This window comes from Jaculus jaculus, chromosome 7, assembly GCF_020740685.1.
Source record: "Jaculus jaculus isolate mJacJac1 chromosome 7, mJacJac1.mat.Y.cur, whole genome shotgun sequence".
Lineage (NCBI taxonomy): Eukaryota > Metazoa > Chordata > Mammalia > Rodentia > Dipodidae > Jaculus > Jaculus jaculus.
In genome coordinates, this window is record NC_059108.1 from 53,864,867 (window position 1) to 53,887,335 (window position 22,469).

The following is a 22,469-nucleotide window of genomic DNA, read 5'->3' on the forward strand; positions in this document are numbered from 1 at the left end:
TGGACTATTTCAAATAAAATCCAAACTTCTTGCCAAGACCATTAAAACACTAAGGAGATAAAGTCCCTATAATAGTCTTCTAATACCAGGGTTACTATTTAAGGAACTTTGTACTTGTTTTCTCTGCTCAAATACTTTTCTTCCAGGCTTTAAAGTCTTTGACTGTTTTTCTTTCTAACATTTACTCACATGTCGTTCTCAAAAAAGCCTTTCCATCCATGACACTGGTTAAATTAGGACCACCTTTTACTAGTGATCTACCACATGACTTTGCTTTGTTAAATGTTTTTGCTTAAAGTAAAAAAAAAGTCAAAATTTACCCACTTATTATCTATATTTTCATTTCTCCCACAAAGGGTAAGCTCTATTAGTGTCTGTACTGTCTTAAATATTACTGTATGTCTAATGCCTCATAAAAGGTCCTAGAATGTAGTAAGCTCCAAATGTAGTTCTTAAGTTACTAAATTCTGGGCTGTGACTTTTTAAAAAAACTTTTTTTTTTTTTAAATTTTTTTTTGTCTATTTTTATTTATTTGAGAGTGACAGAGAGAGAAAGAGAGAGAGAGAGAGAGAATGGGCGCACCAGGGCCTCCAGCCACTGCAAACGAACTCCAGACGCGTGCACCCCCTTGTGCATCTGGCTAACGTGGGACCTGGGGAACTGAGCCTCGAACCGGGGTCCTTAGGCTTCACAGGCAAGCGCTTAACTGCTAAGCCATCTCTCCAGCCCTAAAAAAACTTTTTTAATGTACAACTTTCATAATTATTGACAAAACATAATTCCCTTCCCTCCCCCACCTTCTCCTTCAGAAATCCACTCTCCATCATATACCCTTCCCTTCTCAATTAGTCTCTTTTATATTGATAGATGGGACCTTTTTTGTTGTTGTTTTCTTGAGATAGGGTTTTGCTCTAGGCCAGGCTGACCTTCTATGTCACAATGTAGTCTCAGGCTGGCCTTGAACTGAAGACGATCTTCCTACTTCTGCCTCCCAAGTGCTGGCATTAAAGACATGTACCACCTCGCCCAACTGGATACTACATTTTTTAAAAAAAATATGATTAGTTAATATAATCTTAATTATATGTAGTTAATGATAGTTGAAGTGTCTACTTAGTAATACTTTTTTTGTTTTTGTTTTTCAAGGTAGGGTCTCACTCTAGTCCAGGCTGACCTGGAATTCACTATGTAGTCTCAGGGTGGCCTCGAACTCATGGCAATCCTCCTACTTCTGCTTCCCGAGTGTTGGGATTAAAGGTGTGTGCCACCACAACCAGCTTTTTTTCTATTTTTCTTTGTATTATCTCCTAAAAGGTTAATTAATAGATGGTCTCTGTCAATTGTTTGGTCTTTAAAAGAATACCTCTACAGTAGTGAAAACCACATAATTCTGTTTCACTTCTAATTCAACAATTTAATGAATATAACAAATGTTTCAAAAATGGTGTTAGAAATCAAGGGGATGGAAACGAATTCCAACAAAAAAAGAGGTATATAAATGGGCTGGAGGGATGGCTTGGCAGTTAAAGAGTTTGCCTGCAAAGTCAAAGGACCTCAGTTCGATTCCCGAGGACCCACATAAGCGAGATGCTCAAGGGGGTGCACACGTTGGAGTTAGTTTGCAGTGGCTGGAGGCCCTGGCGTGTCCATTCTCTCTCTCTCACTCTGCCTCTTTCTCTCTCTCAAATAAATAAATAGAAATAAAAAATAAGTATACAAATGACTTAATATGTGCAAAAGTCCCAGTATCTTGGGCATACTAATGAAATGTGTTTTCTACAATGAGCTTATATATCTTGTGTCAGGTGTCTCTGTTAGGAGGATGAGAGGCTGTGATTTGATGATACCTATTTATATTGTTTTCATTGGTAGGATGTTAAATGCAAAATGAAGTGATAATGTGTTGCCAGATCCTCTCTTTGTCCCTTCATAATCCCAGTTTTACTTTTTAGGAGGGCATACTAGAAGAACAATTACGAATGCATCTTCACTGTTGTTTGACACTTTGTGATTTCTGGGAGCCAAACATTTCAGTTGTTACTATTCTATGGGAATATTATAGTAAGAACCTGGTAAGTATAAAATATTATTTGTCATATTTGAAGGGTAGTTTTATGATTTAATGATGAGAAACTGATTTTCCTTTTTTGGGGGGTGGGGGGGTGTACTAGGTAGGGTCTCACTCTAGCCCAGGCTGACCTGGAATTCACTCTGTAGTTTCAGGCTGGCCTTGAACTCTTTTTGATCTTCCTACCTCTGCCTCCTGAGTGCTGGGATTAAAGGTGTGTATCACCATGCCTAGCAGAAACTGATTTTCTTGAAATAACTAATTTTTTGTTCGGGGTACATATAACTCAAAAGAAATTTAATATTTCATAAACATGGTCTATATATGGAATTGGCATATATATGGACAGAGTCTTATTGCTCCTTTTCTCTTATAGAATATACAGAGCAGCCAGAATTATAAAACATTTTTTTTTAATTCTTGTTTAAAAATATTTTCGAAGCCAGGTGTGGTGGCACATGCTTTTAATCCCAGCACTTGGAAGACAGAGGTAGGAAGATCACTGTGCTTGCAAGGCCCACCCTGGGACTACATAGTGAATCATAGAGAATTACAGGTCAGCCTGGGCTACAGTGAGACCCTGCCTCAAAAAAATATACATATATGTATATGTATATATAAAATTTACAGGCCTGGCACCTGAGTAGCTTTTAAGCTAGTTGACAGGCATGCACAGTGTTATACATGACAGAGAAAAAAAAAATGAGATACTCCAAACACCAGAGGAAGGAGAGTTCATCCTAATAGGGAGATGCAGAAGAAGACTTCTAATTAAAGTGAGTCATACTTTTATGAGTTAATTGAGATTTATAACTTACCAAGCAACTAACACTGTAATTTATGGTTGCTTTTAGAATAATTCCTTCAGTGTTTCTTGGCTTCCTTTGAAATGCCTTGCTAACATCAGGTCATCCTCATCTATGCTTGAAATAGTGAAGACCTGCTGTTATGATAAACAAGATGCTGATCTGTGTAAATCCAGCAGTAGTTTTATCATCTTTCTTTGCATTTTGGCAAAAGTTGTTAAGAAAGCAATGAAGAGCAACGGCCCTCATCCTTGGAAACAGGTCAAAGGAAGGTGGGTGCAGTGTATGATGTATTTTTGTTAGGAGTGCCTGCTAATACACCTTTGGTGAAGGGTTACTATTTTTTACTTTTTTAAAAATTTATTTGAGAGGGAAAGAGAATGGGCGCACCAGGGTCTCTAGCTGGTGTAAACTGACTCCAAATACATGCACTACCTTGTGCATCTGGCTTACGTGGGTCTAGGCCATAGAACCTGAGTCCTTTGGCTTTGTAGGCAAGCACCTTAACCACTAAGCCATCCCTCCAGCCCTGTGTATTTTTTTATTTTTATTTTTATTTTTTTTGAGGTAGGGTCTCACTCTAGTGCAGGCTGACCTGGAACTCACTATGTAGTCTTAGGGTGACCTTGAACTCACAGTGATACCCCTACCTCTGCCTCCCAAGTGCTGGGATTAAAGGTGTGTGCCACCATGCCCGGCCTCTGTGTATTTTTTAAAAAAATATTTTATTTATTTGAGAGAGAGATGCCACGGCTTCCAGCTGCTGCAAAGGAACTCCAGATGCAAGCGCCCCCTTGTGCATCTGGCTTATGTGGGTCCTGGGGAATTGAACCTGGGTCCTTTGACTTTTGCTGGCTAGGGCCTTAATCACTAAGCCATTCCTCCAGCCCCAGCCTTAATGTATTTTTAAACATAAATTATCCACAGTAAGGGAACACATGACATTTTCCTACATGTACGCAATATATTTTGATCATAATTTACCTCTTGCCCTGCTACCCTTTCCAGCTGATACTCTTCCCAGCTTGCTTTTGTTTTCTTTGCCTGCCTGCCTGCCTTTCCTTCTTTCTTTCTTTCTTACTTCTTTCTTTCTTTCTTTCTTCCTTTCTTTCTTTCTTTCTTTCTTTCTTTCTTTCTTTCTTTCTTTCTTTCTTTCTTTCTTTCTTCCCTTCTTTCTTTCTTTCTTTCTTTCTTTCTTTCTTTCTTTCTTTCTTTCGTTTTTTCTTTCTTTCTTTTTATTTTTTTTTCAATTTTAATTAATTTTCTTTTCACAATTTTTATTAACATTTTCCATAATTATAAAAAATATCCCATGGTAATACCCTCTCCCCACCCTCACACTTTTCCCCTTTGAAATTCCATTCTCCATCTTATTACCTCCCCATCTCAATCATTGTACTTACATACATACAATACCAACCTATTAAGTACCCTCCTCCCTTCCTTTCTTTTCCCTTTATATCTCCTTTTTAACTAACTGGCCTCTGCTACTAAGTATTTTCCTTCTCATGCAGAAGCCCAATCATCCGTAGCTAGTATCCACATATGAGGGAGAACATGTGGCGCTTGGCTTTCTGGGCCTGGGTTACCTCACTTAGTATAATCCTTTCCAGATCCATCCATTTTTCTGCAAATTTCATAACTTCTTTTTTCTTTACCACTGAGTAGAACTCCATTGTATAATTGTGCCACATCTTCATTATCCACTCATCAGTTGAGGGACATCTAGGCTGGTTCCATTTCCCAGCTATTATAAATTGAGCAGCAATAAACATGGTTGAGCACGTACTTCTAAGGAAATGAGATGAGTCCTTTGGATATATGCCTAGGAGTGCTATAGCTGGGTCATATGGTAGATCAACCCTTAGCTGTTTTAGGAACTTCCACATTGATTTCGACAATGGCTGAACCAGATTGCATTCCCACCAGCAGTGTAGAAGGGTTCCTCTTTTTCCACATCCCTGCCAACATTTATGATCATTTGTTTACATGATGGTGGCCAATCTGACAGGAGTGAGATGGAATCTCAATGTAGTTTTAATCTGCATTTCCCTGATGACTAGTGACATAGAACATTTTTTTAGATGCTTATATGTAATTCGTATTTCTTCCTTTGAGAACTCTATTTAGCTCCATAGCCCATTTTTTGATTGGCTTGTTTGGTTCCTTATTATTTAACTTTTTGAGTTCTTGGTATATCCTAGATATTAATCCTCTATCAGATATATAGCAGGTGAAGATTTTTTCCCATTCTGTAGGTTGCCTCTTTGCTTTTTTTACTGTGTCCTTTGCAGTGTAAAATCTTTGTAATTTCATGAGGTCCAGGTGATTAATCTGTGGTTTTATTGCCTGAGCAATTGGGGTTGTATTCAGAAAGTCTTTGCCAAGACCAATATGTTGAAGGGTTTCCCCTACTTTTTCCTCCAGTAGTTTTAGAGTTTCAGGTCTGATGTTAAGGTCTTTAATCCATTTGGACTTAATTCTTGTACATGGCGAGAGAGAAGAATCTATTTTCATCCTTCTACAGATACATATCCAGTTTTCTCAACACCACTTGCTGAAGAGGCTGTCTTTTCTCCAATGATTATTTTTGGCATTTTTATTGAATATCAGGTGGCTGTAGCTACCTGGACTTACATCTGAGACCTCTATTCTGTTCCACTGATCTACATGTCTGTTTTTGTGCCAGTACCATGCTGTTTTTGTTACTATGGCTCTGTAGTTTAGGTTAAAATCAGGTATAGTGATACCACCAGCCTTATTTTTGTTGCTCAGGATTAGTTTAGATATTCGAGGTTTTTTGTGATTCCAAATTAATTTTTGGATTATTTTTTCTATTTCCATGAAGAATGCTTTTGGACTTTTGATTGGGATTGCATTAAGTATATAGATTGCTTTTGGTAAGATTGCCATTTTCAGAATATTGATTCTTCCAATCCAGGAACAAGGGATGTTTTTCCACTTCCTAGTGTCTTCTGCAATTTCTTGCTTGAGTGTTTTAAAATTTTCATTGTAGAGATCCTTTACTTCCTTGGTTAGGTTTATTCCAAGGTACTTTATTTTCTTTGATGCAATTGTGAATGGGAGTGTATCTCTGATTCATCCTCTGTGTGTTTTTTTGTTAGCTTTTATGAAGGCTACTGATTTCTGTGTATTCATTTTGTATCCAGCTACGTGTCTGTAGGTGTTTATCAGCTCTAACAGTTTGCTGTAGAGTCTTTAGGGTCTTTTATATATAGAATCATGTCATCTGCAAATAATGAAAACTTGATCTCTTCCTTTCCAATTTGTATCCCTTTTATGTGTGTCTCTTGCCTTATTGCTATCAGGGTGATGCTGGCCTCATGGAAGGAGTTTGGTAGAATTCCTTCTTTTTCTATTTCCTGGAAAAGCTTAAGAAGCAATGGTGTTAGCTCTTCCTTAATGGACTGGTAAAATTCAGCAGTGAATCCATCTGGGTCCAGACTTTTTTTAGTTGGGAGATTATTGATAACTGTTGGGATATCCATGCTTGTTATAGGTCTATTTAAGTGATTAATCTCATTTCGATTTAATTTAGGTAGGTCATATAAATCAAGGAAATCATCCATTTTTTCAGATTTTCATACTTTGTGGAGTATATGCTTGTATAGTATGTCCCTATGATTTTTTGAATTTCTATGGAATCTGTTGTGATGTTACTTTTTTCATCTCTGATTTTATTAATTTGTGTCTCTTGTCTCTTTTCTTTGGTCAGATTTGCTAAGGGTTTATCAATGTTGTTTATCCTTTCAAAGAACCAACTCTTAGTTTCATTAATTCTTTGGATTTTTTTTTGTTGTTGTTTCTATTTCATTAATTTCTGCCCTAATCTTTGTTATTTTTTCCCATCTACTGATTTTTGGTTTGCTTTGTTCTTCTTTTTCCAAGGCTTTAAGGTGAAGCATTAGGTCATTTACTTGCGACCTTTCTAATTTCTTAATATAGGCACTTAAGGCTATAAATTTACCTCTTAGAACTGCCTTCATTGTGTCCCAGAGATTTTGGTATGTTGTGTTCTCATTATTGTTTGACTCTATAATTTTTTTGATTTCCTTCCTGATTTTTTCATTGACCCATTTATCATTTAGTAGTGTATTGTTTAGTTTCCAGAATGCAAGGAATTATTTCAATTTTTCTGAATTTGTTAAGATTTGTTTTGTGTCCTAATATATGGTCTGTTTTAGAGAATGTTCCATGTGCTGCTGAAAAGAATGTATATTCTGCAGCTTTTGGATGAAATGTCCTGTATATATCTTTTAGGTCCATTTCTTCTATGACCTCATTTAGTCCAGATGCCTCTCTGTTTATTTTTTCCTGGGATGACCTGTCAATTGATAAGATTGGGGTATTAAGGTCACCCACCACCACTGTGTTTGGTGTTATCTATGACCTTAGTTCTAATAGTGTTTGATGAATTTGGGAGCCCCCATGTTAGGTGTATATATGTTTAGGATTGTAATGTCCTCCTGTTGGAGTGTGCCCTTAATCAATATAAAGTCACCTTCCTGGGCCGGGCGTGGTGGTGCATGCCTTTAATACCAGCTCTGGGGAGGCAGTGGTTGGAGGATCACCATGAGTTCTAGGCCAGCCTGAGACTACATAGCTAATTCCACGTCAGCCTGAGCTAGAGTGAGACCCTACCTCAAAAAAACAAAAAATAAAAATAAAAATATAGTGACCTTCCTTATCTTTGTTGACTATGTTGGACTGAAGTCTACCTTGTCAGATATTAGGATAGCAACCACTGATTGTTTTCTAGGCCCATTTGCTTGTTTTCTTTGCCTTTTTTTTTTTTTTTTAATCTTATTCCTTTTTTTCGTTTGATAACCCATTGAGTTGTATTAGAGTTGATTACTGATGTTTGGGTGAAGGTTTGTTTACAGGAGTAAAGGCATCTTACAGTGCTATGTCACTGAAGAAAATGTCTGTCCCTCCCCCAACTACCAGTAGCTTCATACAAGTCCTCAGGGAAGGCTGTGACCCCATGAGTCCCTCAACCAGAGGGGTTGATGAGCCCAAGCATTTGCAGATCTCTTGAAGGTCAGTACAGCTGGGTGTATGGCAGTGCAGCAGCCAGGTTATATACTGAAGTCTCCCACCTTCCTCAGGTCCTTAGCATTTCCTCCATTCCTTCCTCCAAGATACTCCCTGAGTCTTAGGAGTGGGTGATAGACCTCCCGAGCACAACAGTCCCTTAATCTCAGCACTCACCAGTGATGATAACTCTCCAGTTACTGCTGGCCACGGCTGAAGAAGTGTCTGACCAAAGTTAACAGCAGCTCTGACCTTCATCTTCTCCTGAGTCCTTCCCTTGTTTTACTGCTCTAGCTGAGACTTCAGGCACTATGTTGAACAGGAATCAAGAAAGTCTACACCCTTTTCTTATTATTATCTTGTTCCTTATCATGGTGGAATGTGGTGAGTTTTCTCCATTTAGTATGATGTTGCCTATATGTTTGTCATACATAGCCTTTACTATGTTGAAATATGTTCCTTACATCCCTAGTCTGTTCTGAGCTTTTATTTCTTGGCCATTTGTTATTTCTTCTTTTGAGAACTCTCTTTTTAGTTCATTGAGTTGTTTCTTGTTACTTGGTAAGGGTTTTGTCCCATTCTATAAACTACCTCCTCACTCAGTGGTGGACAGTTTCTTTTCCTATACAAAAGCTTGTTAATTTTATGAAGTTACATTTATTAGTAGTTGGTCTTATTTTCTGAGCTGCCAGAGTCCAGTTCAGAAAGTTCTTACTTCTTCCTGTATCCTGTAGTGTGCCCCTATGTTTTTTATTAGCCCAAGTTTCAGGTCCTTGATCTGTTTTTATTTTTATGCAATTTATTTTTGTGCTGGGTAAGAGATAATAATCTAGTTGCATTCTTCTGCATTTATGTACTCAGTTTTCCCTATACCATTTGTTGATAGTTTCTTTTCTCCAGATTAATTTTTGCTATGCTTATCAGAAATCATGTGGCTGTCATTGCATGTGTAGAGATACCTGTATCCTGTATTCTGATCTATTGACCTATGTGTTTGTTTTTGTGCCAGTACCATCCTGTTCTTATTACTAAAACTCTGTAGTATAAATTTGAAATCAGGTTTGATGATCCCTCCAGCAATACTTTTTTTTTAAGAACATGTTGTTTGAATGCATCATATGTTGGTACCATCTTTTCCCTCTTCTCTGCCCCCATTCTGCAGGGGTCCTTCCTCAGTTGGGTTGCTGGTATCCCCAGGTATTCTCCATGAGGCTGTAGGTTATGTGTTGTGTGAGTAGCAGTCAGTTATGTCGGGGGGGGGGGGGGTGGCAGGCAGTGCCTCTGGGCATGAGATCCCAACCTGTGCCATGGTGTGTGTATTTTAAGTCTACTTCAGTGATGAGTTCTTAGGACCCTATGGATTTTTGCTTTAGTATGTATTAAGTATCCTCAGCATCTGTCTCCTTCACCCTGGTGTTAATTGTCAGTCTTACAGTGAAAGCAACCCTCTTGATTGTCTCCCCAGTTCCTTTGTGGTTTTGCCTGGGCCTTGACTGAGATGCGAGAGGTGGTTTATCTCCTCGGGTCTCTCTACCTTTTGAAAAAGAAAAACAGATTTTCCAATAGAGAGTAAAGTTAGCATAGGTTAAATTGGATAAATGTTATTAATTTAGGAAGAAGATGGATGTAGCCCCTTTTTTATCCAAAAACTAGTGGGAGCTTGACATCGGAGAGCTTAATCTTTGTCTCCATAAGATTCCAACCCAGTTCCCAGTTTCAGATATCGGTTCCTTTCCACTGTGCAGATCTCTTAGCCAATCAGTAAGCCATTGGATACACACCAAGACTGTGCCACCATTGCACTGGTATGTACTTCTTGACAGGTTGGTTGTTTCTGAGTAGCTTAGACCCCTGTTTGCTCACACTATTGTTGGTCACTTTTCCCAAGTAGCTCATGTAGCACTTTCCAGTACTAGATGGGCTGTCTGGAGACTGGTTCTGTTCTAGTTTCCAGCCAGTTCTCTCCATGTCCTATGTCAGCAGCATGTGGTGTCTTCAGCAACAGGGTCTTTTACTTCAGGCAGGTCATCAGTTTTTTGTTTGTTTGTTTTTTGTTGTTTTTTCCCTTTCAGCAATACTATTTTTGCTGAGAATCACTTTGGCTAACTGGAGGTCTGTGTTTCTTCTATATGAATTTAAGATTGCTTTTTCTCTTCCTATGAAGAATGGTACTGGAATTTTTTTGTTTGTTTGTTTTTGTTTTTTTAAGGTAGGGTCTCACTTTGGCCCAGACTGACCTGGAATTCACTATGCAGTCTCAGGGTGGCCTCGAACTCATGGCGATCCTCCTACCTCTGCCTCCCGAGTGCTGGGATTAAAGGTGTGTGCCACCACGCCCGGCTGGTACTGGAATTTTGATGGGGATTGCATTAAATCTTTTGATAACTTTTGGTAAGAAGGTCATTTTCACAATATTAATTCCAATCTGTGAGCATAGGAAGGCTTTCAATCTTCTAGAGTATTCCTCAATATACTGCTTTAGTGTTTTAAAGTTTCATTGTCTTTTACTTCATTGATTCCAAGAGAAGTGTGTGTGTCTATGTGTGTTTTGAGGCTATTGTGAATGGGATTGTTACCTTAGTTTCTGTCTCAGTATAGTATGCTTGCTATTGGTATATAGGAAAGCTTCTTAGGCTGAAGGGATGGCTTAGCAGTTAAGGCATTTGCCTGCAAAGCCAAAGGAGCCAGGTTCAATTCCCCAGGACCCACGTTAGCCAGATGTACAAAGGGGCACACGCGTTTGGAGTTTGTTTGCAGTGGCTGGAGGCCCTGGCACACCCATTCTCTCCCCCTCTCTCTCTCCTCCCCTCTTTCTCCCTGTCAAATTAAATAAATAAATGAATAAAATTATTTTTAAAAATAGGAAAGCTTCTCTTTGTGCATCATCTGGCTTTATTTGAGTACTAGGAAATCAAATCTGGACCAGCAGGCTTTGCAAGCAAGTGCCTTTAACCACTGAGTCATCTCCCTATCCATTTTAATTATTTTGTATCTCATTACTTTATTGAAATTGTTTATTAGCTCTAGAAGTTTTCTAGTAGAGTCTTGAAGGTCTCATATACCGAATCATCTGCAAATAAAGATAATTTGATTTTTTTTCTTATTTATACCCTTCCCCCCCCCCCTTCTTTTACTTGTCTTACTGATCTAGCTAAGATATCAAGCCTATATTGAACAGGAATGATGGGCGTAGGCACCCTTGTGTTGTTTCTGATCTTAGTGGAAATGCTTTAGTTTTCTCAGCTTGGTGTGTGTTAGCCCTTTGTTATGTTATCCCCATTCCAGGTCTCTTTAGGGTTTTTGTCATGAATTGATACTGGATTTTGTCAGAGGCCTTTTCTACATCTATTGATGATCATGTGATTTCTGTCCTTGAGTCTTTTCAGGTGATGTATTGTATTAATTGATGTATATGTTGAACTATCTCTACATCTATGAAGTGAAGCTATGTTGAACATGGTGAGTAATCTTTTCGATAATGGTCCTTTTTGTTGTTGTTGTTGTTGTTTGTTTTTTAAGGTAGGGTCTCCTTCTAGCCCAGGCTGACCTGGAATTCACTCTGTATTCTCAGAGTGGCCTCAAACTTCCAGTGATCCTGCTACCTTTGTCTCTCAAGTGCTGGGATTAAAGGTGTTCACCACCACGCCTGGCCCTGATACAGTCTTTAAAATTTTTTAAAATATGTTTTTATTTATTTATTTGAGATAGAGAAAGGCAGAGAGATCGAGAATGGCATGCAAGGGCCTCCAGCCACTAAAACGAATTCCAGATGCATGCCCCCCCCCCCCCCCCCCCCCCCCGTGCATCTGGTTAATGTGGGTACTGGGGAATCAAGCCTCAAACCAGGGTCCTTAGGTTTCACAGGCAAGCGCTTAACTACTAAGCCATTTCTCAGCCCTAAAATTTTTATTTTATGCTTGTTTGACATACAAAGAATTACATTTCATCAGTATTATTATTATTTTTTTCTTTTGGTTTTTCAAGGTAGAGTCTCACTCTGACCTGGAATTCACTATGTTGTCTCAGGGTGGCCTCAAATTCGCTGGATTAAAGGTGTGCACCACAACGTCCAGCTAGTTTTCAACAATTTTTTAAAATTTTTATTAATTTATTTGTGTGAGAGAGAAAGAGAGAGAAATTGGGCACACCAGGGCCTTCAGTGGTTCCAGATGCACTCTATACTCATGCGCCACCATGTGCACCTGGCTTACATGGGTTCTGAGGAATTGAACCTAGGTCCTTTGGCTTTGTAAGCAAATACCTTAACAGCTAAGCCATCTCTCCAGCCCAGTTTTTGCAGGTTTTTCTATTTCTGTTATTAACTCTTTGTCAGAGGAATAACTCCCAAAGATCTTCTCACAGTGTATGTACTTCTTATTTGCTCTGCTGATAGCTTCCTTTGCTGTGAAGAAACTTGTTAATTTCATGGAGTCCCATTTGTTGATTCCTGGGACTATTTCCTATGCTATTGAAGTCCTGGTCAGGAAGTTCTTACCTATACCTGTAATTACTACAGTATTGCCTGAGTTTTTCTGTGGTATTTTTCAGCATTTCTGGATTTACATAAAGGTCTTTGGTCTTTTTTGAATTGATTTTTGTGTGGGGTGAGAGATGGGGCTCTAATTTCATTCTTCTGTAGGTAGAATTCATTTCATTGTGTTCTGCTGCCTTAAATGAAAATTAGGTTACCATAGCTATGTGGGCTTATTTCCTACTTCTCTGTTGTAGGTCATTTTTGTGCCAGTATCATGCTGTCTTTGTTAGTATACTTTTAGATCAAGAATTGTAATACTTGCAGCATTGATATTTATAGTTAGGTTTGCTTTGGCTATGTATGTTCTTTTGTGTTTCCATCTGAGCTAGATTTTTTCTAGTTCTGGAACATTGATAAGACTTGCACTGAATCTGTGTATTACTTGTGGCTGTATAGCCATTTTCCCAATACTGATTTTGCCAATCCAGGAACATAGCAGGTCTTTGGAGCATCTGTTTTTTATTTTATTTTATTTTTTCAGTGTCTAAAAGTATCCTTTGTAGAAGCCTTTCTCATTCTTCATGAGGTTTATTCCTAGGTACTTTATTCTTTTGGGAGATATTGTGAATGAGCTACTTTCTTTCTTAGTAACTTTATTATTGTAATGTATGAATACTATTGATTATCATGTGTTAATTTTGTATCCTGCAACTTTCTTGAAAGTGTTTGTTTAGTTTATTGGTTTTCTGGAAGAGTATGTAGGGTCACTTAAATATAGAATCAAGTCTTTTGCAAAAAGGAATAATTACATTTCTTCCTTCATGATGTTTATCTTTTTTATGTCCTTCTCTTAACTGCCCTACATAAGATTTTGAGAACTATAGTAAATAACTGTGCAGAGAGCTAGAGAGATGGCTCAGCTGCTAATGCACTTGCTTGCAAAGTTTGCTAGCCTGGGTTTGATTCCTCAGTACCCACGTAAAGCCAGATGCACAAATGGCATGTGTCTGGAGTTCAGTTGCAGAATCAAGAGGTCCTAGTGTGCCTATATTCCCCCTCATCTCTCTCTTAATAAATACATATTTTTTAAAAGGTGGAGACAGTGGTCACCATTTTCTTCCAAAAGGTTTTAGTTTTGCCCATACAGAATAATGCTGGCTATAGATTTGTCTTAAATAGCCTTTATTATTTTGAAGTGTGTTCCATCTATTCCTAATTGCTCCAGAACTTTTATCATGAAGGCATGTTGAACTTTGTCAGCATCTACGGAGATTCTGTCCTTTTCATTTATGTATATGGTGAATTGTGTATTTTCATTTTGCATATGCTAAGTTAACCATGTACCCCTGGGATGAAATCTACTTGGTCATGATGTATAATCTTCTTAATGTTTCTTTGAATTCTGTCTGTACATATTTTGTTGATAATTTTTTCTTCTATGTTCATCAGAGACATTATCCTATAGATACATTTTTTGTTGTGTCTCTATCCAGTTTTGGATATCAGAGAATACTGAATTTATTACATGAGTTTGTTAGTCTTCTTCCCTTTCTGCTTTGTGAAACAGTTAGATAAGTGTTATTTCATCTAGGTTTTTACACTTACTAGAATATATGCTTCCATAGTATTCCCTAATGACCTTCTGGATATCACTAGAGTCTGTTAGTAGTAATATCTCTATTTGTTTGGCTCTTCTCTTTTGTTTGGTCAGTTTGGCTAGGGGTTTGTCAGTCCTGTTAACTTTTTTTTTTTTTTTTTTTTTTTTTGTGAGAGGGTAAAGGAGGGAGGGAGTGAGAGAGAGGGCGGGAGAGAAAGAGAATTTGTACTCCAGGGCCTCTAGCCACTGTAATTGAACTCTAGATGCATGCATCACCTTGTGAACATGTGTGACCTTGCACTCTTGTATCACCTTGTGAGTCTGGCTTATGTGGAGAATGAACATGGGTCCTTAACTGCTAAGCCATCTCTCCAGCCCCCTGTTAAGTTTTTTAAAAAAGAACTACCTCTTTGATTGGTTGATTGTTCTGTATGTGAACTGTTCTTTTAGTCTTCATTAATTTCTGCCCTGATCTTAATTATTTCATGGTATCTTCTGGGTTTGAGATTGTCTTCATGTTGCTTTCCTAGCATCTTAATTTAAGTTGCATCATTAGGTTGGTTGAGACTTTTCAGAATTTTGAATACCCATACTCATACTGTCCTCTTGGGACTGCCTTGATTGTATCCAGGGAGTTTAGTAGGTTGTGTTATTTTCATTACTTTCCAGAAAATTCTTTGTTTCCTCCCTGATTTCTTCAGTGACTCAATATTCATTCAAAAATGCATTGTTTTCTTTTAGGAATTTTCTATAGTATTAATTTGGTTGTCATGAGTTGCTGTGATTTGTGTTTGTTTGGAATATCCTTATATCCCCATCAATTTTGAAAGATGATTTTGCTGGGTATAGTCTCTTGGGTGTATTTTTCATTCTCTACAGACTGAAGAAAACCTTCTAGTATCCTCTGTATAATTGGCATAATGGTCATAAATTTCTTTAGTTTGCTATTATATGGAATATTTTTCATTTTCTTTTCTTTTTAAACGGAATGACTTTTATTAATATTTTACAATTAAATTGCAATCCCTTTATCCTTCCTCCTTGTGTAATTTTTATGTTTTGTCTAGGTAGCATTCACTCTTCTTGGGTCATCAGATGAGTCAAGTTTATTGGAAATGAAAGAGAATTAAGGTTTCAGTGACAGAAATTAAAATAGTGTCGGTTTAGAGCTTATCTTCTCTATGTTCAGGCTTTCCTGATTATTGGCCAGGGACTTTTGGGGTTGATTCCTTCAATCTGAGGTGGGTGATGTTGTATCAAGGGAAGTAATCATGTTACTTTAATTCTGGGGGTTACTAGTGATTACATCATCTTGGAACATTATGGATATATATGCATATATATTCCTTGACACATTCAAAAGCATCATATTTTTAGTAAGTCTCTTGGGTCTATTTTTCATTCTCTACAGACTGAGGAAAACCTAGTATCCTCTGTAGAATTGGCATAATGGTCATACATTCCTTTAGTTTGCTATTATATGGAATATTTTTCATTTTCTATCATGACAGATAGTTTTGGTTTATTTGGTAGTCTAGGTTGGCATTTATGGTCTTTCGAACGTTAAATACATTGTTCCATGCTCTTGTTTCTTTTAAAGTTTCTGTTGACAAATCAATTACTATTCTGTTTGGTTTTGTCTCTACTTTTATGTGGCTTAGTGTTTCTCTTTTGCAGCTTTCACTTTGCTCTATGTATTTAGGGTTTTGATGGCTATGTGTGCAACATTTATTTTCTAGTCATGTCTTTTGATGTTCTATATGTCTTTTTTACTTAGATGGCTTTTTCTTTTCCTAAATTTGTGGCATTTTCTGCCATATTTTATTAAAAGTATTTTCTGTGCCTTTTCATGGCATTTTTCTTCTATACCCCTAATTCATATATTGGGTTTTTTCATAGATCTTTTTTGTTCTGTTCATAATTTTAAAAATTGTTATTGTCTTTAAATGAATGTACTGATTCTTCTACTTTGTCCTAATGCCTTGATATCCATTTTGATATCTACCTTATTATCATGTCATATTTTGTTTTCCCTATGATTCATTCTATTAGTGAGGCTTTCCACTGAGGTTTTTATTTAACTTAACTGAATTTTATTTTTATTTTTTTGGCTTTTCGAGGTAGGGTTTCACTCTGGTCCAGGCTGATCTGGAATTCACTATGCAATCTCAGGGTGGCCTCGAACTGACAGTAGTCCTCCTACCTCTGCCTCCTGAGTGCTGGGATTAAAGGCATGTGCCACCACACCTGGCTCTAACTTAATGAATTTTTAATTTCCAGCCTCATAAGGTTTCAATTTTTTACTTTTTTAGGTACTGCATATTGAACCCAGGGCCTTGTACCTTGCACATGCTAGGGTCTGCCACTGAGCTATATCCTTGGTCTTTAAGTTTGTTTTTTCTTACTTATTGCTCTTTCTGTATTGAATTCCATTTTCATAGCCTACATTGACATTCTCTTAGAATTCATACAGAAGTTTATTCATATCTTTCTTCACTTCTTTGAAAGTATTGATCATCTTTTTTTCTCTTTAAATTTATTGTGTGTAATTCTGTGCAAGTCCTTCCCAATTGGGGCCATTACTGTGGGATTGGCAGATTTTGGAAGAGACATGTTATCTTGGTTTTTTATATTACTTTCATTTTTTGCATTGAGGCTTGTGCCAGGAGTTTGATCATTTGCAAGGGTCTCCTTTTAGTGGAAGTGTTTGCAATGTTCCGGAGGGACTAGATTTTAATTAGATTGAAATGCTGTTTTCTTCTCTGTCAGTGGTAGTCAGGTCCCCCAGGGCTTTATCCCTAGTCCTCTCCTGAGAGTAGAATACTGTCTACAGCAGTGGTCACTATACAAGGCTAGACCCACTATGAAAATATAGTTACCTACAAAACATTCACCCTTTAAATGATAGCCAATCTAGAAAGTAAAGGTACTTTATTAGTATTATGTGTATTAATATATTATTAATTATTATAGATATGAGAAGAAATAAAAAAAATGCATAAGACTAGTGGTTTGTATTGGAATATTCAATGTAGAAGAGACATATAAATAGAAGAGGGAACCATGAAGCAAAAAATAATGTGTGTGTGTGTGTCATGGTAGGTAAAATAGTTTTGGCTATAGGTCAACTGAAAAGGGATAAAGATATGCTGTCAAATAATGTAGAACATTCCCATCTCCAGGAACAGAGACACTGCAGTCCAGACTGGAGTATGTAAAAGGAGAGAACAACGATGGGATGGCTGGGGAAGCAGTATAGGTCAAGAACAGAGTTGGGGGCTGAGCTGGCCTGCTAAAATGACATTGGGTATTGAAGATGGGTCTTGGAGATGCAGGATATCCTAACTAGTCTGAATACTGAATTCTGTCTGGACTCCTTCCCATTTCTTCCCAGACTCTTGGCATCCTTTGCCATTGGATATGTGTTTTCTAAGTTTACCTTTGGAAGATCAGGCTACTGGTGTCCATTTCTCTGGTACATGCTTCATAGCCAGAAGTCTCAGATCTGGTCATAATGCTACAAGTTCCTTCAGGGTTCCCTATTTAGCTTTTGTTTTGTTTTTAAAGATTATTTATTTATTTGAGAGAGAGAGAGAGAATATGAATATGGGCACATGAGGGCCTCTAGCCACTGCAAACAAACTGTAGACACATGTGCCACCCTGTGCATCTGGCTTTACGTGAGTACTATGGAATCAAACCTGTGTCCTTAGACTTTGCAGGCAAACACCTTAACCGCTAAGCCATCTCTCCAGCTCCCCATTTGTTTTTTTTTTTTTTTTTTTTGAGAGTGACAGACACAGAGAGAAGGACAGATAGAGGGGGAGAGAGAGAATGGGCATGCCAGGGCTTCCAGCCTCTGCAAACGAACTCCAGATGCGTGCGCCCCCTTGTGCATCTGGCTAACGTGGGACCTGGGGAACCGAGCCTCAAACCGGGGTCCTTAGGCTTCACAGGCAAGCGCTTAACCGCTAAGCCATCTCTCCAGCCCCCCTATTTTAGTTTTTTGTTAGCCTGTGGTTAGAGTCTTTACACAATGAAATGTGTTTTGTTAATAAAAGGTGGAGTTGTGCAGTACTATTATTTGTCTTATAGTAAGGAATAAAATTAAAAATCCATCAATACTGAAAATTAGTATTACACATGTTAAGTACAAGAGTATTAGGAAAGGCTGGGTATGGTGGCACACACCTTTAATCTCAGCATCGAGTGGCAGAGGTAGGAGGATTGCTGGAGTGTGAGGCCAGCCTTGGACTACAGAGTTAGTTACAGGTTGACCTGGTGTACAGATCCCACCTTGAAAAAACCAGAAACAATAAAAGAAGAGGGGGTTATTAGAAAAGTATTAGCATTTTGGCTAAAATTGATTGTAATATTATGTAATATATTGCTTTAATTTTATTTGGAAATAAAAGCCATCTCTGTTACATATTTGTAGCTAATAAGTTAGGTTTTGTTTTCTATGAGCCTAAGTGCTACTTGTTTGAATGAGAATTGATCAGAACATAGCAGAATCAGACAAGAGTAGTATTCCTCTGATTTAGGGCATATTCTCTGTTTTCATTTCTGCTGTGGTTATATTTGTCAGTTTTTATTGTTTCTGTCTGTGTCTTTCATTTATTCTGGTTTCTTTGTTTAATGAATATATTTTTTACTTGTTTTCTCTTCTCCTCTTTTTGTTATTAGCCCTTTTAATTGTTCATCCCTCTAGTGGAGCATACCACTGTCTGCCACTTGCTCTTGTTTGGTGGTAACTCTCAGAAGAGAATACTTGTTCAGGGGATTTGGTTTTCAGGAATCATCAGCATGGTGTGATGGTTAACCCATGTTATCTGGGAGATAAAAGTAAGGATCAGGGCTGGAGATATGGCTTAGCAGTTCAGGCACTTGCCTGCAAGACCTAAAAATACATGTTCAAATCTTAAGGTCCCATGTAACCAGACACAGTGACGCAAGTATGCAATGTCACACATATTCCACAAGATGGTGCATGTGCCTTGAGATTGTTCACAGTGGGTTGAAGGTCCTGGCATGCCCATTCTCCCTCTCTCCCTTATCCCACACTCTCTCTCAAAGTAAAAAAAAAAAGAAAAGAAAAGAAAAGAAAAAGTAGGATCAGTAGTTCAAAATCATCTTTACTATTTAGCATGTTCAGGGCCAGCCTGGGATAATTTAGCCACTGTCTCATAAAACAAAATAGAGCTAGGTAGATGGATCAGCAGATTAGGAACACTTTCCATAAAAGCATGGGGACCTTTTTTGCCCTGATTTGATTCTCCAGCACACACATAAATATGTAAGCATGGCCACCCATGTGCCTGAAACCCCAGTCTTATTATGAGCAAAGACTAGAGAAATGCTTGAAGATTCTAGCCAAAAAAACTCCAGCTCTAGCTCCAACGAGAAACTCCACATATGGGAAATACACAATAAAAAACATCCAGTACTTAGGGTATTCAAATCTGCATACACCACATCATGCATACTGTATATACATGGAAACAAATTCCACAATAATATCAGTTAATGAAACTTTCATTTGCTCCCTACAATAAATAATTCTTATAAGTTATAGCGTTTGAATTTAAGAATTTTTTAAAAATTTACAGTATAGTTTAACAAGTCAACTTCTTTTTATTTTATTTTATTTTTTTTTTTGGGGGGGGGGGGCTTCAAGGTAGGGCCTCACTCTGGCTCACGCTGACCTGGAATTCACTCTGTAGTCTCAGGGTGGTCTCGAACTCACAATGATCCTCCTACCTCTGCCTCCCAAGTGCTGGGATTAAAGGTGTGTACCATCACACCCGGCTAAACAACTTCTTTATTAAAGCTTCAGTAATTATGTGGCTCAAACAATGGCTTCATTTCTATTTGTTTTGTTCTTTTCTTTGCTTTATTTCTCTGTCACTCCTTCCCTCTCTGCCTTAGATCAAATTCGGGCCCTATGAACATGTGCTCTACTGCTGGGCTGAATCCTGTCTCCTCTTTCTTGTCTTCCTGTTTAGCTTTGATTCTTAAATATTATTATGGAAGACAATATTTAGAATCTTATTAATAAAAATCATTGGAATTCACTTAATGTGTTAGGCAAATATTCTATGTCAACCATTGTATTGAAAATGGTAAGGGAAACAGTGATAAACAGATCTTCATTTTCTGGGACATGTGAACGTTTAGAATTTTTTGTAAATAAATATTTAACCTCTCGTGAGCTTTAATTATTTCTGTTCTGAATAACTAATTGTAGAAATAGTGAAACACAAGAGTCTGTATGTAAGATTTCAAAATGAAAGTTTTTCAATTCTAAACCCTTCACTATTGTTGAAAGAAAAATACATAAATTATTAGTTTGAGCAATATTGGTGAGAAATTTTCTTGTTAGTAATCTTAGACATGTGAGCACTCATAGTTTTGCAAGTCGGCAAAAATATTCCAGTACTTTGAATTATCTAAACATATAAAGGTGAGAACAAGTCTTTCTGAGAGGCATGGATAGAAAAAAGGTTGAAGTAAAATTGTTGTGTGGAAAACTGTCTAGTTGAGATTTTTGTGAGAGCACATCATTTTCCTTCAGAGATTACATGTTTTGATAACTTACCGTTGCTATGACAAATATCTATAAGTTTATAAAAAGGAAAAGTTTGTTTTGTAGTTTTTTAAAAAATATTTTTATTTATCCATTTATTTGAGAGAGAAAGAGGCAGACAGAGAGAGAGAGAGAGAGAATGGGCATGCCAGGGCCTCCAGACACTGCAAACGAACTCCAGATGCATGCGCTCCTTTATGCATCTGACTTAAATGGGTTCTGGAAAATTGAATCGGGATCCTTTTGACTTGGCAGGCACATGCCTTACCCGCTAAGCCCTGTTTTGTAGTTTTTAGCAGCCTTGGTGCTTTGGATGAGGCAGCACATCCTGGTGAGAGAGCTTATGGCAGAGCCAACCTTTCACCTATTAATAGGGAGCAAAGGTTAAAAAAGTGAGTGAGTTGAGGACGGAGCTGGTGACTCACTGGGTTTTTAAGCAGTCCACAGCCTCCCAATAACCTCCCACTGTTGTATAGACTGTGTGGACTTTTGGAGAGCATTTGAGATCCAAATTATTGCATATATTCTTTGTTAAGTGCTAGCAAAAATAAGAAAAGAAAGGTGATGAAAAGTATAGGAAAAACCATGAACAACACGAAAATAGCTGTTTTGTCAAATGTCACTGAGTCTACTGGAAGTTTGTAGGCAAAGCCTATTGTGTGAAGTTTTTGTCTAAGGAGAAAAAGTGACAGGGTAACATCCAAATAGATAAGTATTGTTAGCAAACACTCTATAATAATAAACTGAATATTGAAGGAAAGTTCTTTTCAAAAGATGATTTTAGCTAATGGGATAATTTATTAAATTATCTTTTTGTTTACAGAATATATTCTAAATTTCATCAAAAAAGAATGGAAGAACTCACCGAAGTTGGTCTGCAGAACTTTTTCCACCTTTTTCTACTGCTGGCAGTTGTTGCAGAGGTAGAAGATGTAGCAAGTCATGTTTTAGACCTCCTGACTTTCCTCAGGCCTGCCTGTCTGTCATCTCACAGAGCCCTTGTGTGGAAGGGTCAAATGGCATTTCTTCTTTTATATGCTCAGAAAAATCTGGACATTAGTGTTTTGGCTGAGAAATTTTCATGTGAGTTCCGAGAGAAAGCAAAGGAATTCTTGGTATCTAAGAATGATGAGATGGTACAGAGACATACTCTCTGGATACTTCTTTCCATCTACATCGATGGTGTCCAAGAAGTGTTTGAGACCAGCTATTGTTTGTATCCTTCTCATGAGAGTCTGCTTAATGATGGATTCAGTATGCTTCTGCCAGCCTGTCAAGAATCTGAGGTTAGGACAGTGTTGAACTTTCTACAAGCTGTTCTGGCCAGAGTCAGGTATGTTTTTGTTTTGTTTCATTGTATGTTTTCTAATATTGTGCTAACTGTTCAATTTGGTTTACATTATCACTATGTTGGTTTTATATTAAAGTTCTTCTTAATAGGCCTATGACTCTGAACATAGAAGGAAGAGTTTATTGAGCCACTGTATTGACATTTGATCATTCGTTTTTCAGTTGTATGTGCAGACACCAGCAGTGAGGTAAACTGAGAACAGTGGTGCAGTCCTACGCCCCTGCTTTTTACATATCTCTGTCCTACTAAATCTTGGAAAAGTGTGTGATTACGAAGAGATTTGCAAAGTAGACTAAGCAGGATATTGATCTCAAGTCCACCATTGCTTTGATGAGCTTTTGTTTCCATATGGTTTTAGCCACACTGTGCTGTTTTCTTCAATTTTTTTTAAATATAAAATTGATTAGGGCTGGAGAGATGGCTTAGCAGTTAAGGCACTTGCCTGCAAAGCCAAAGGACCTAGGTCAATTCCCCAGGACTCACTTAAGGCAGATGTACAAAGTGGTGCATGCATCTGGAGTTCATTTGCAG

At 37.7% G+C, this 22,469-nt stretch overlaps 1 protein-coding gene across 5 annotated transcripts in view; it reads left to right on the top strand.

Annotated features, from left to right (window-relative positions):
• Mms22l (MMS22 like, DNA repair protein) overlaps window positions 1-22,469 on the top strand; it is a 184,142-nt gene that overhangs the window by 65,871 nt on the left and 95,802 nt on the right. For all 5 annotated transcript variants that reach the window (XM_045154267.1, XM_045154269.1, XM_045154268.1 and 2 more), the window contains 3 exons: window positions 1,954-2,073; window positions 2,924-3,147; window positions 21,411-21,920. In XM_045154267.1, the coding sequence (XP_045010202.1) occupies window positions 1,954-2,073; window positions 2,924-3,147; window positions 21,411-21,920 (854 nt within the window). The remainder of the gene's footprint in view (window positions 1-1,953; window positions 2,074-2,923; window positions 3,148-21,410; window positions 21,921-22,469) is intronic.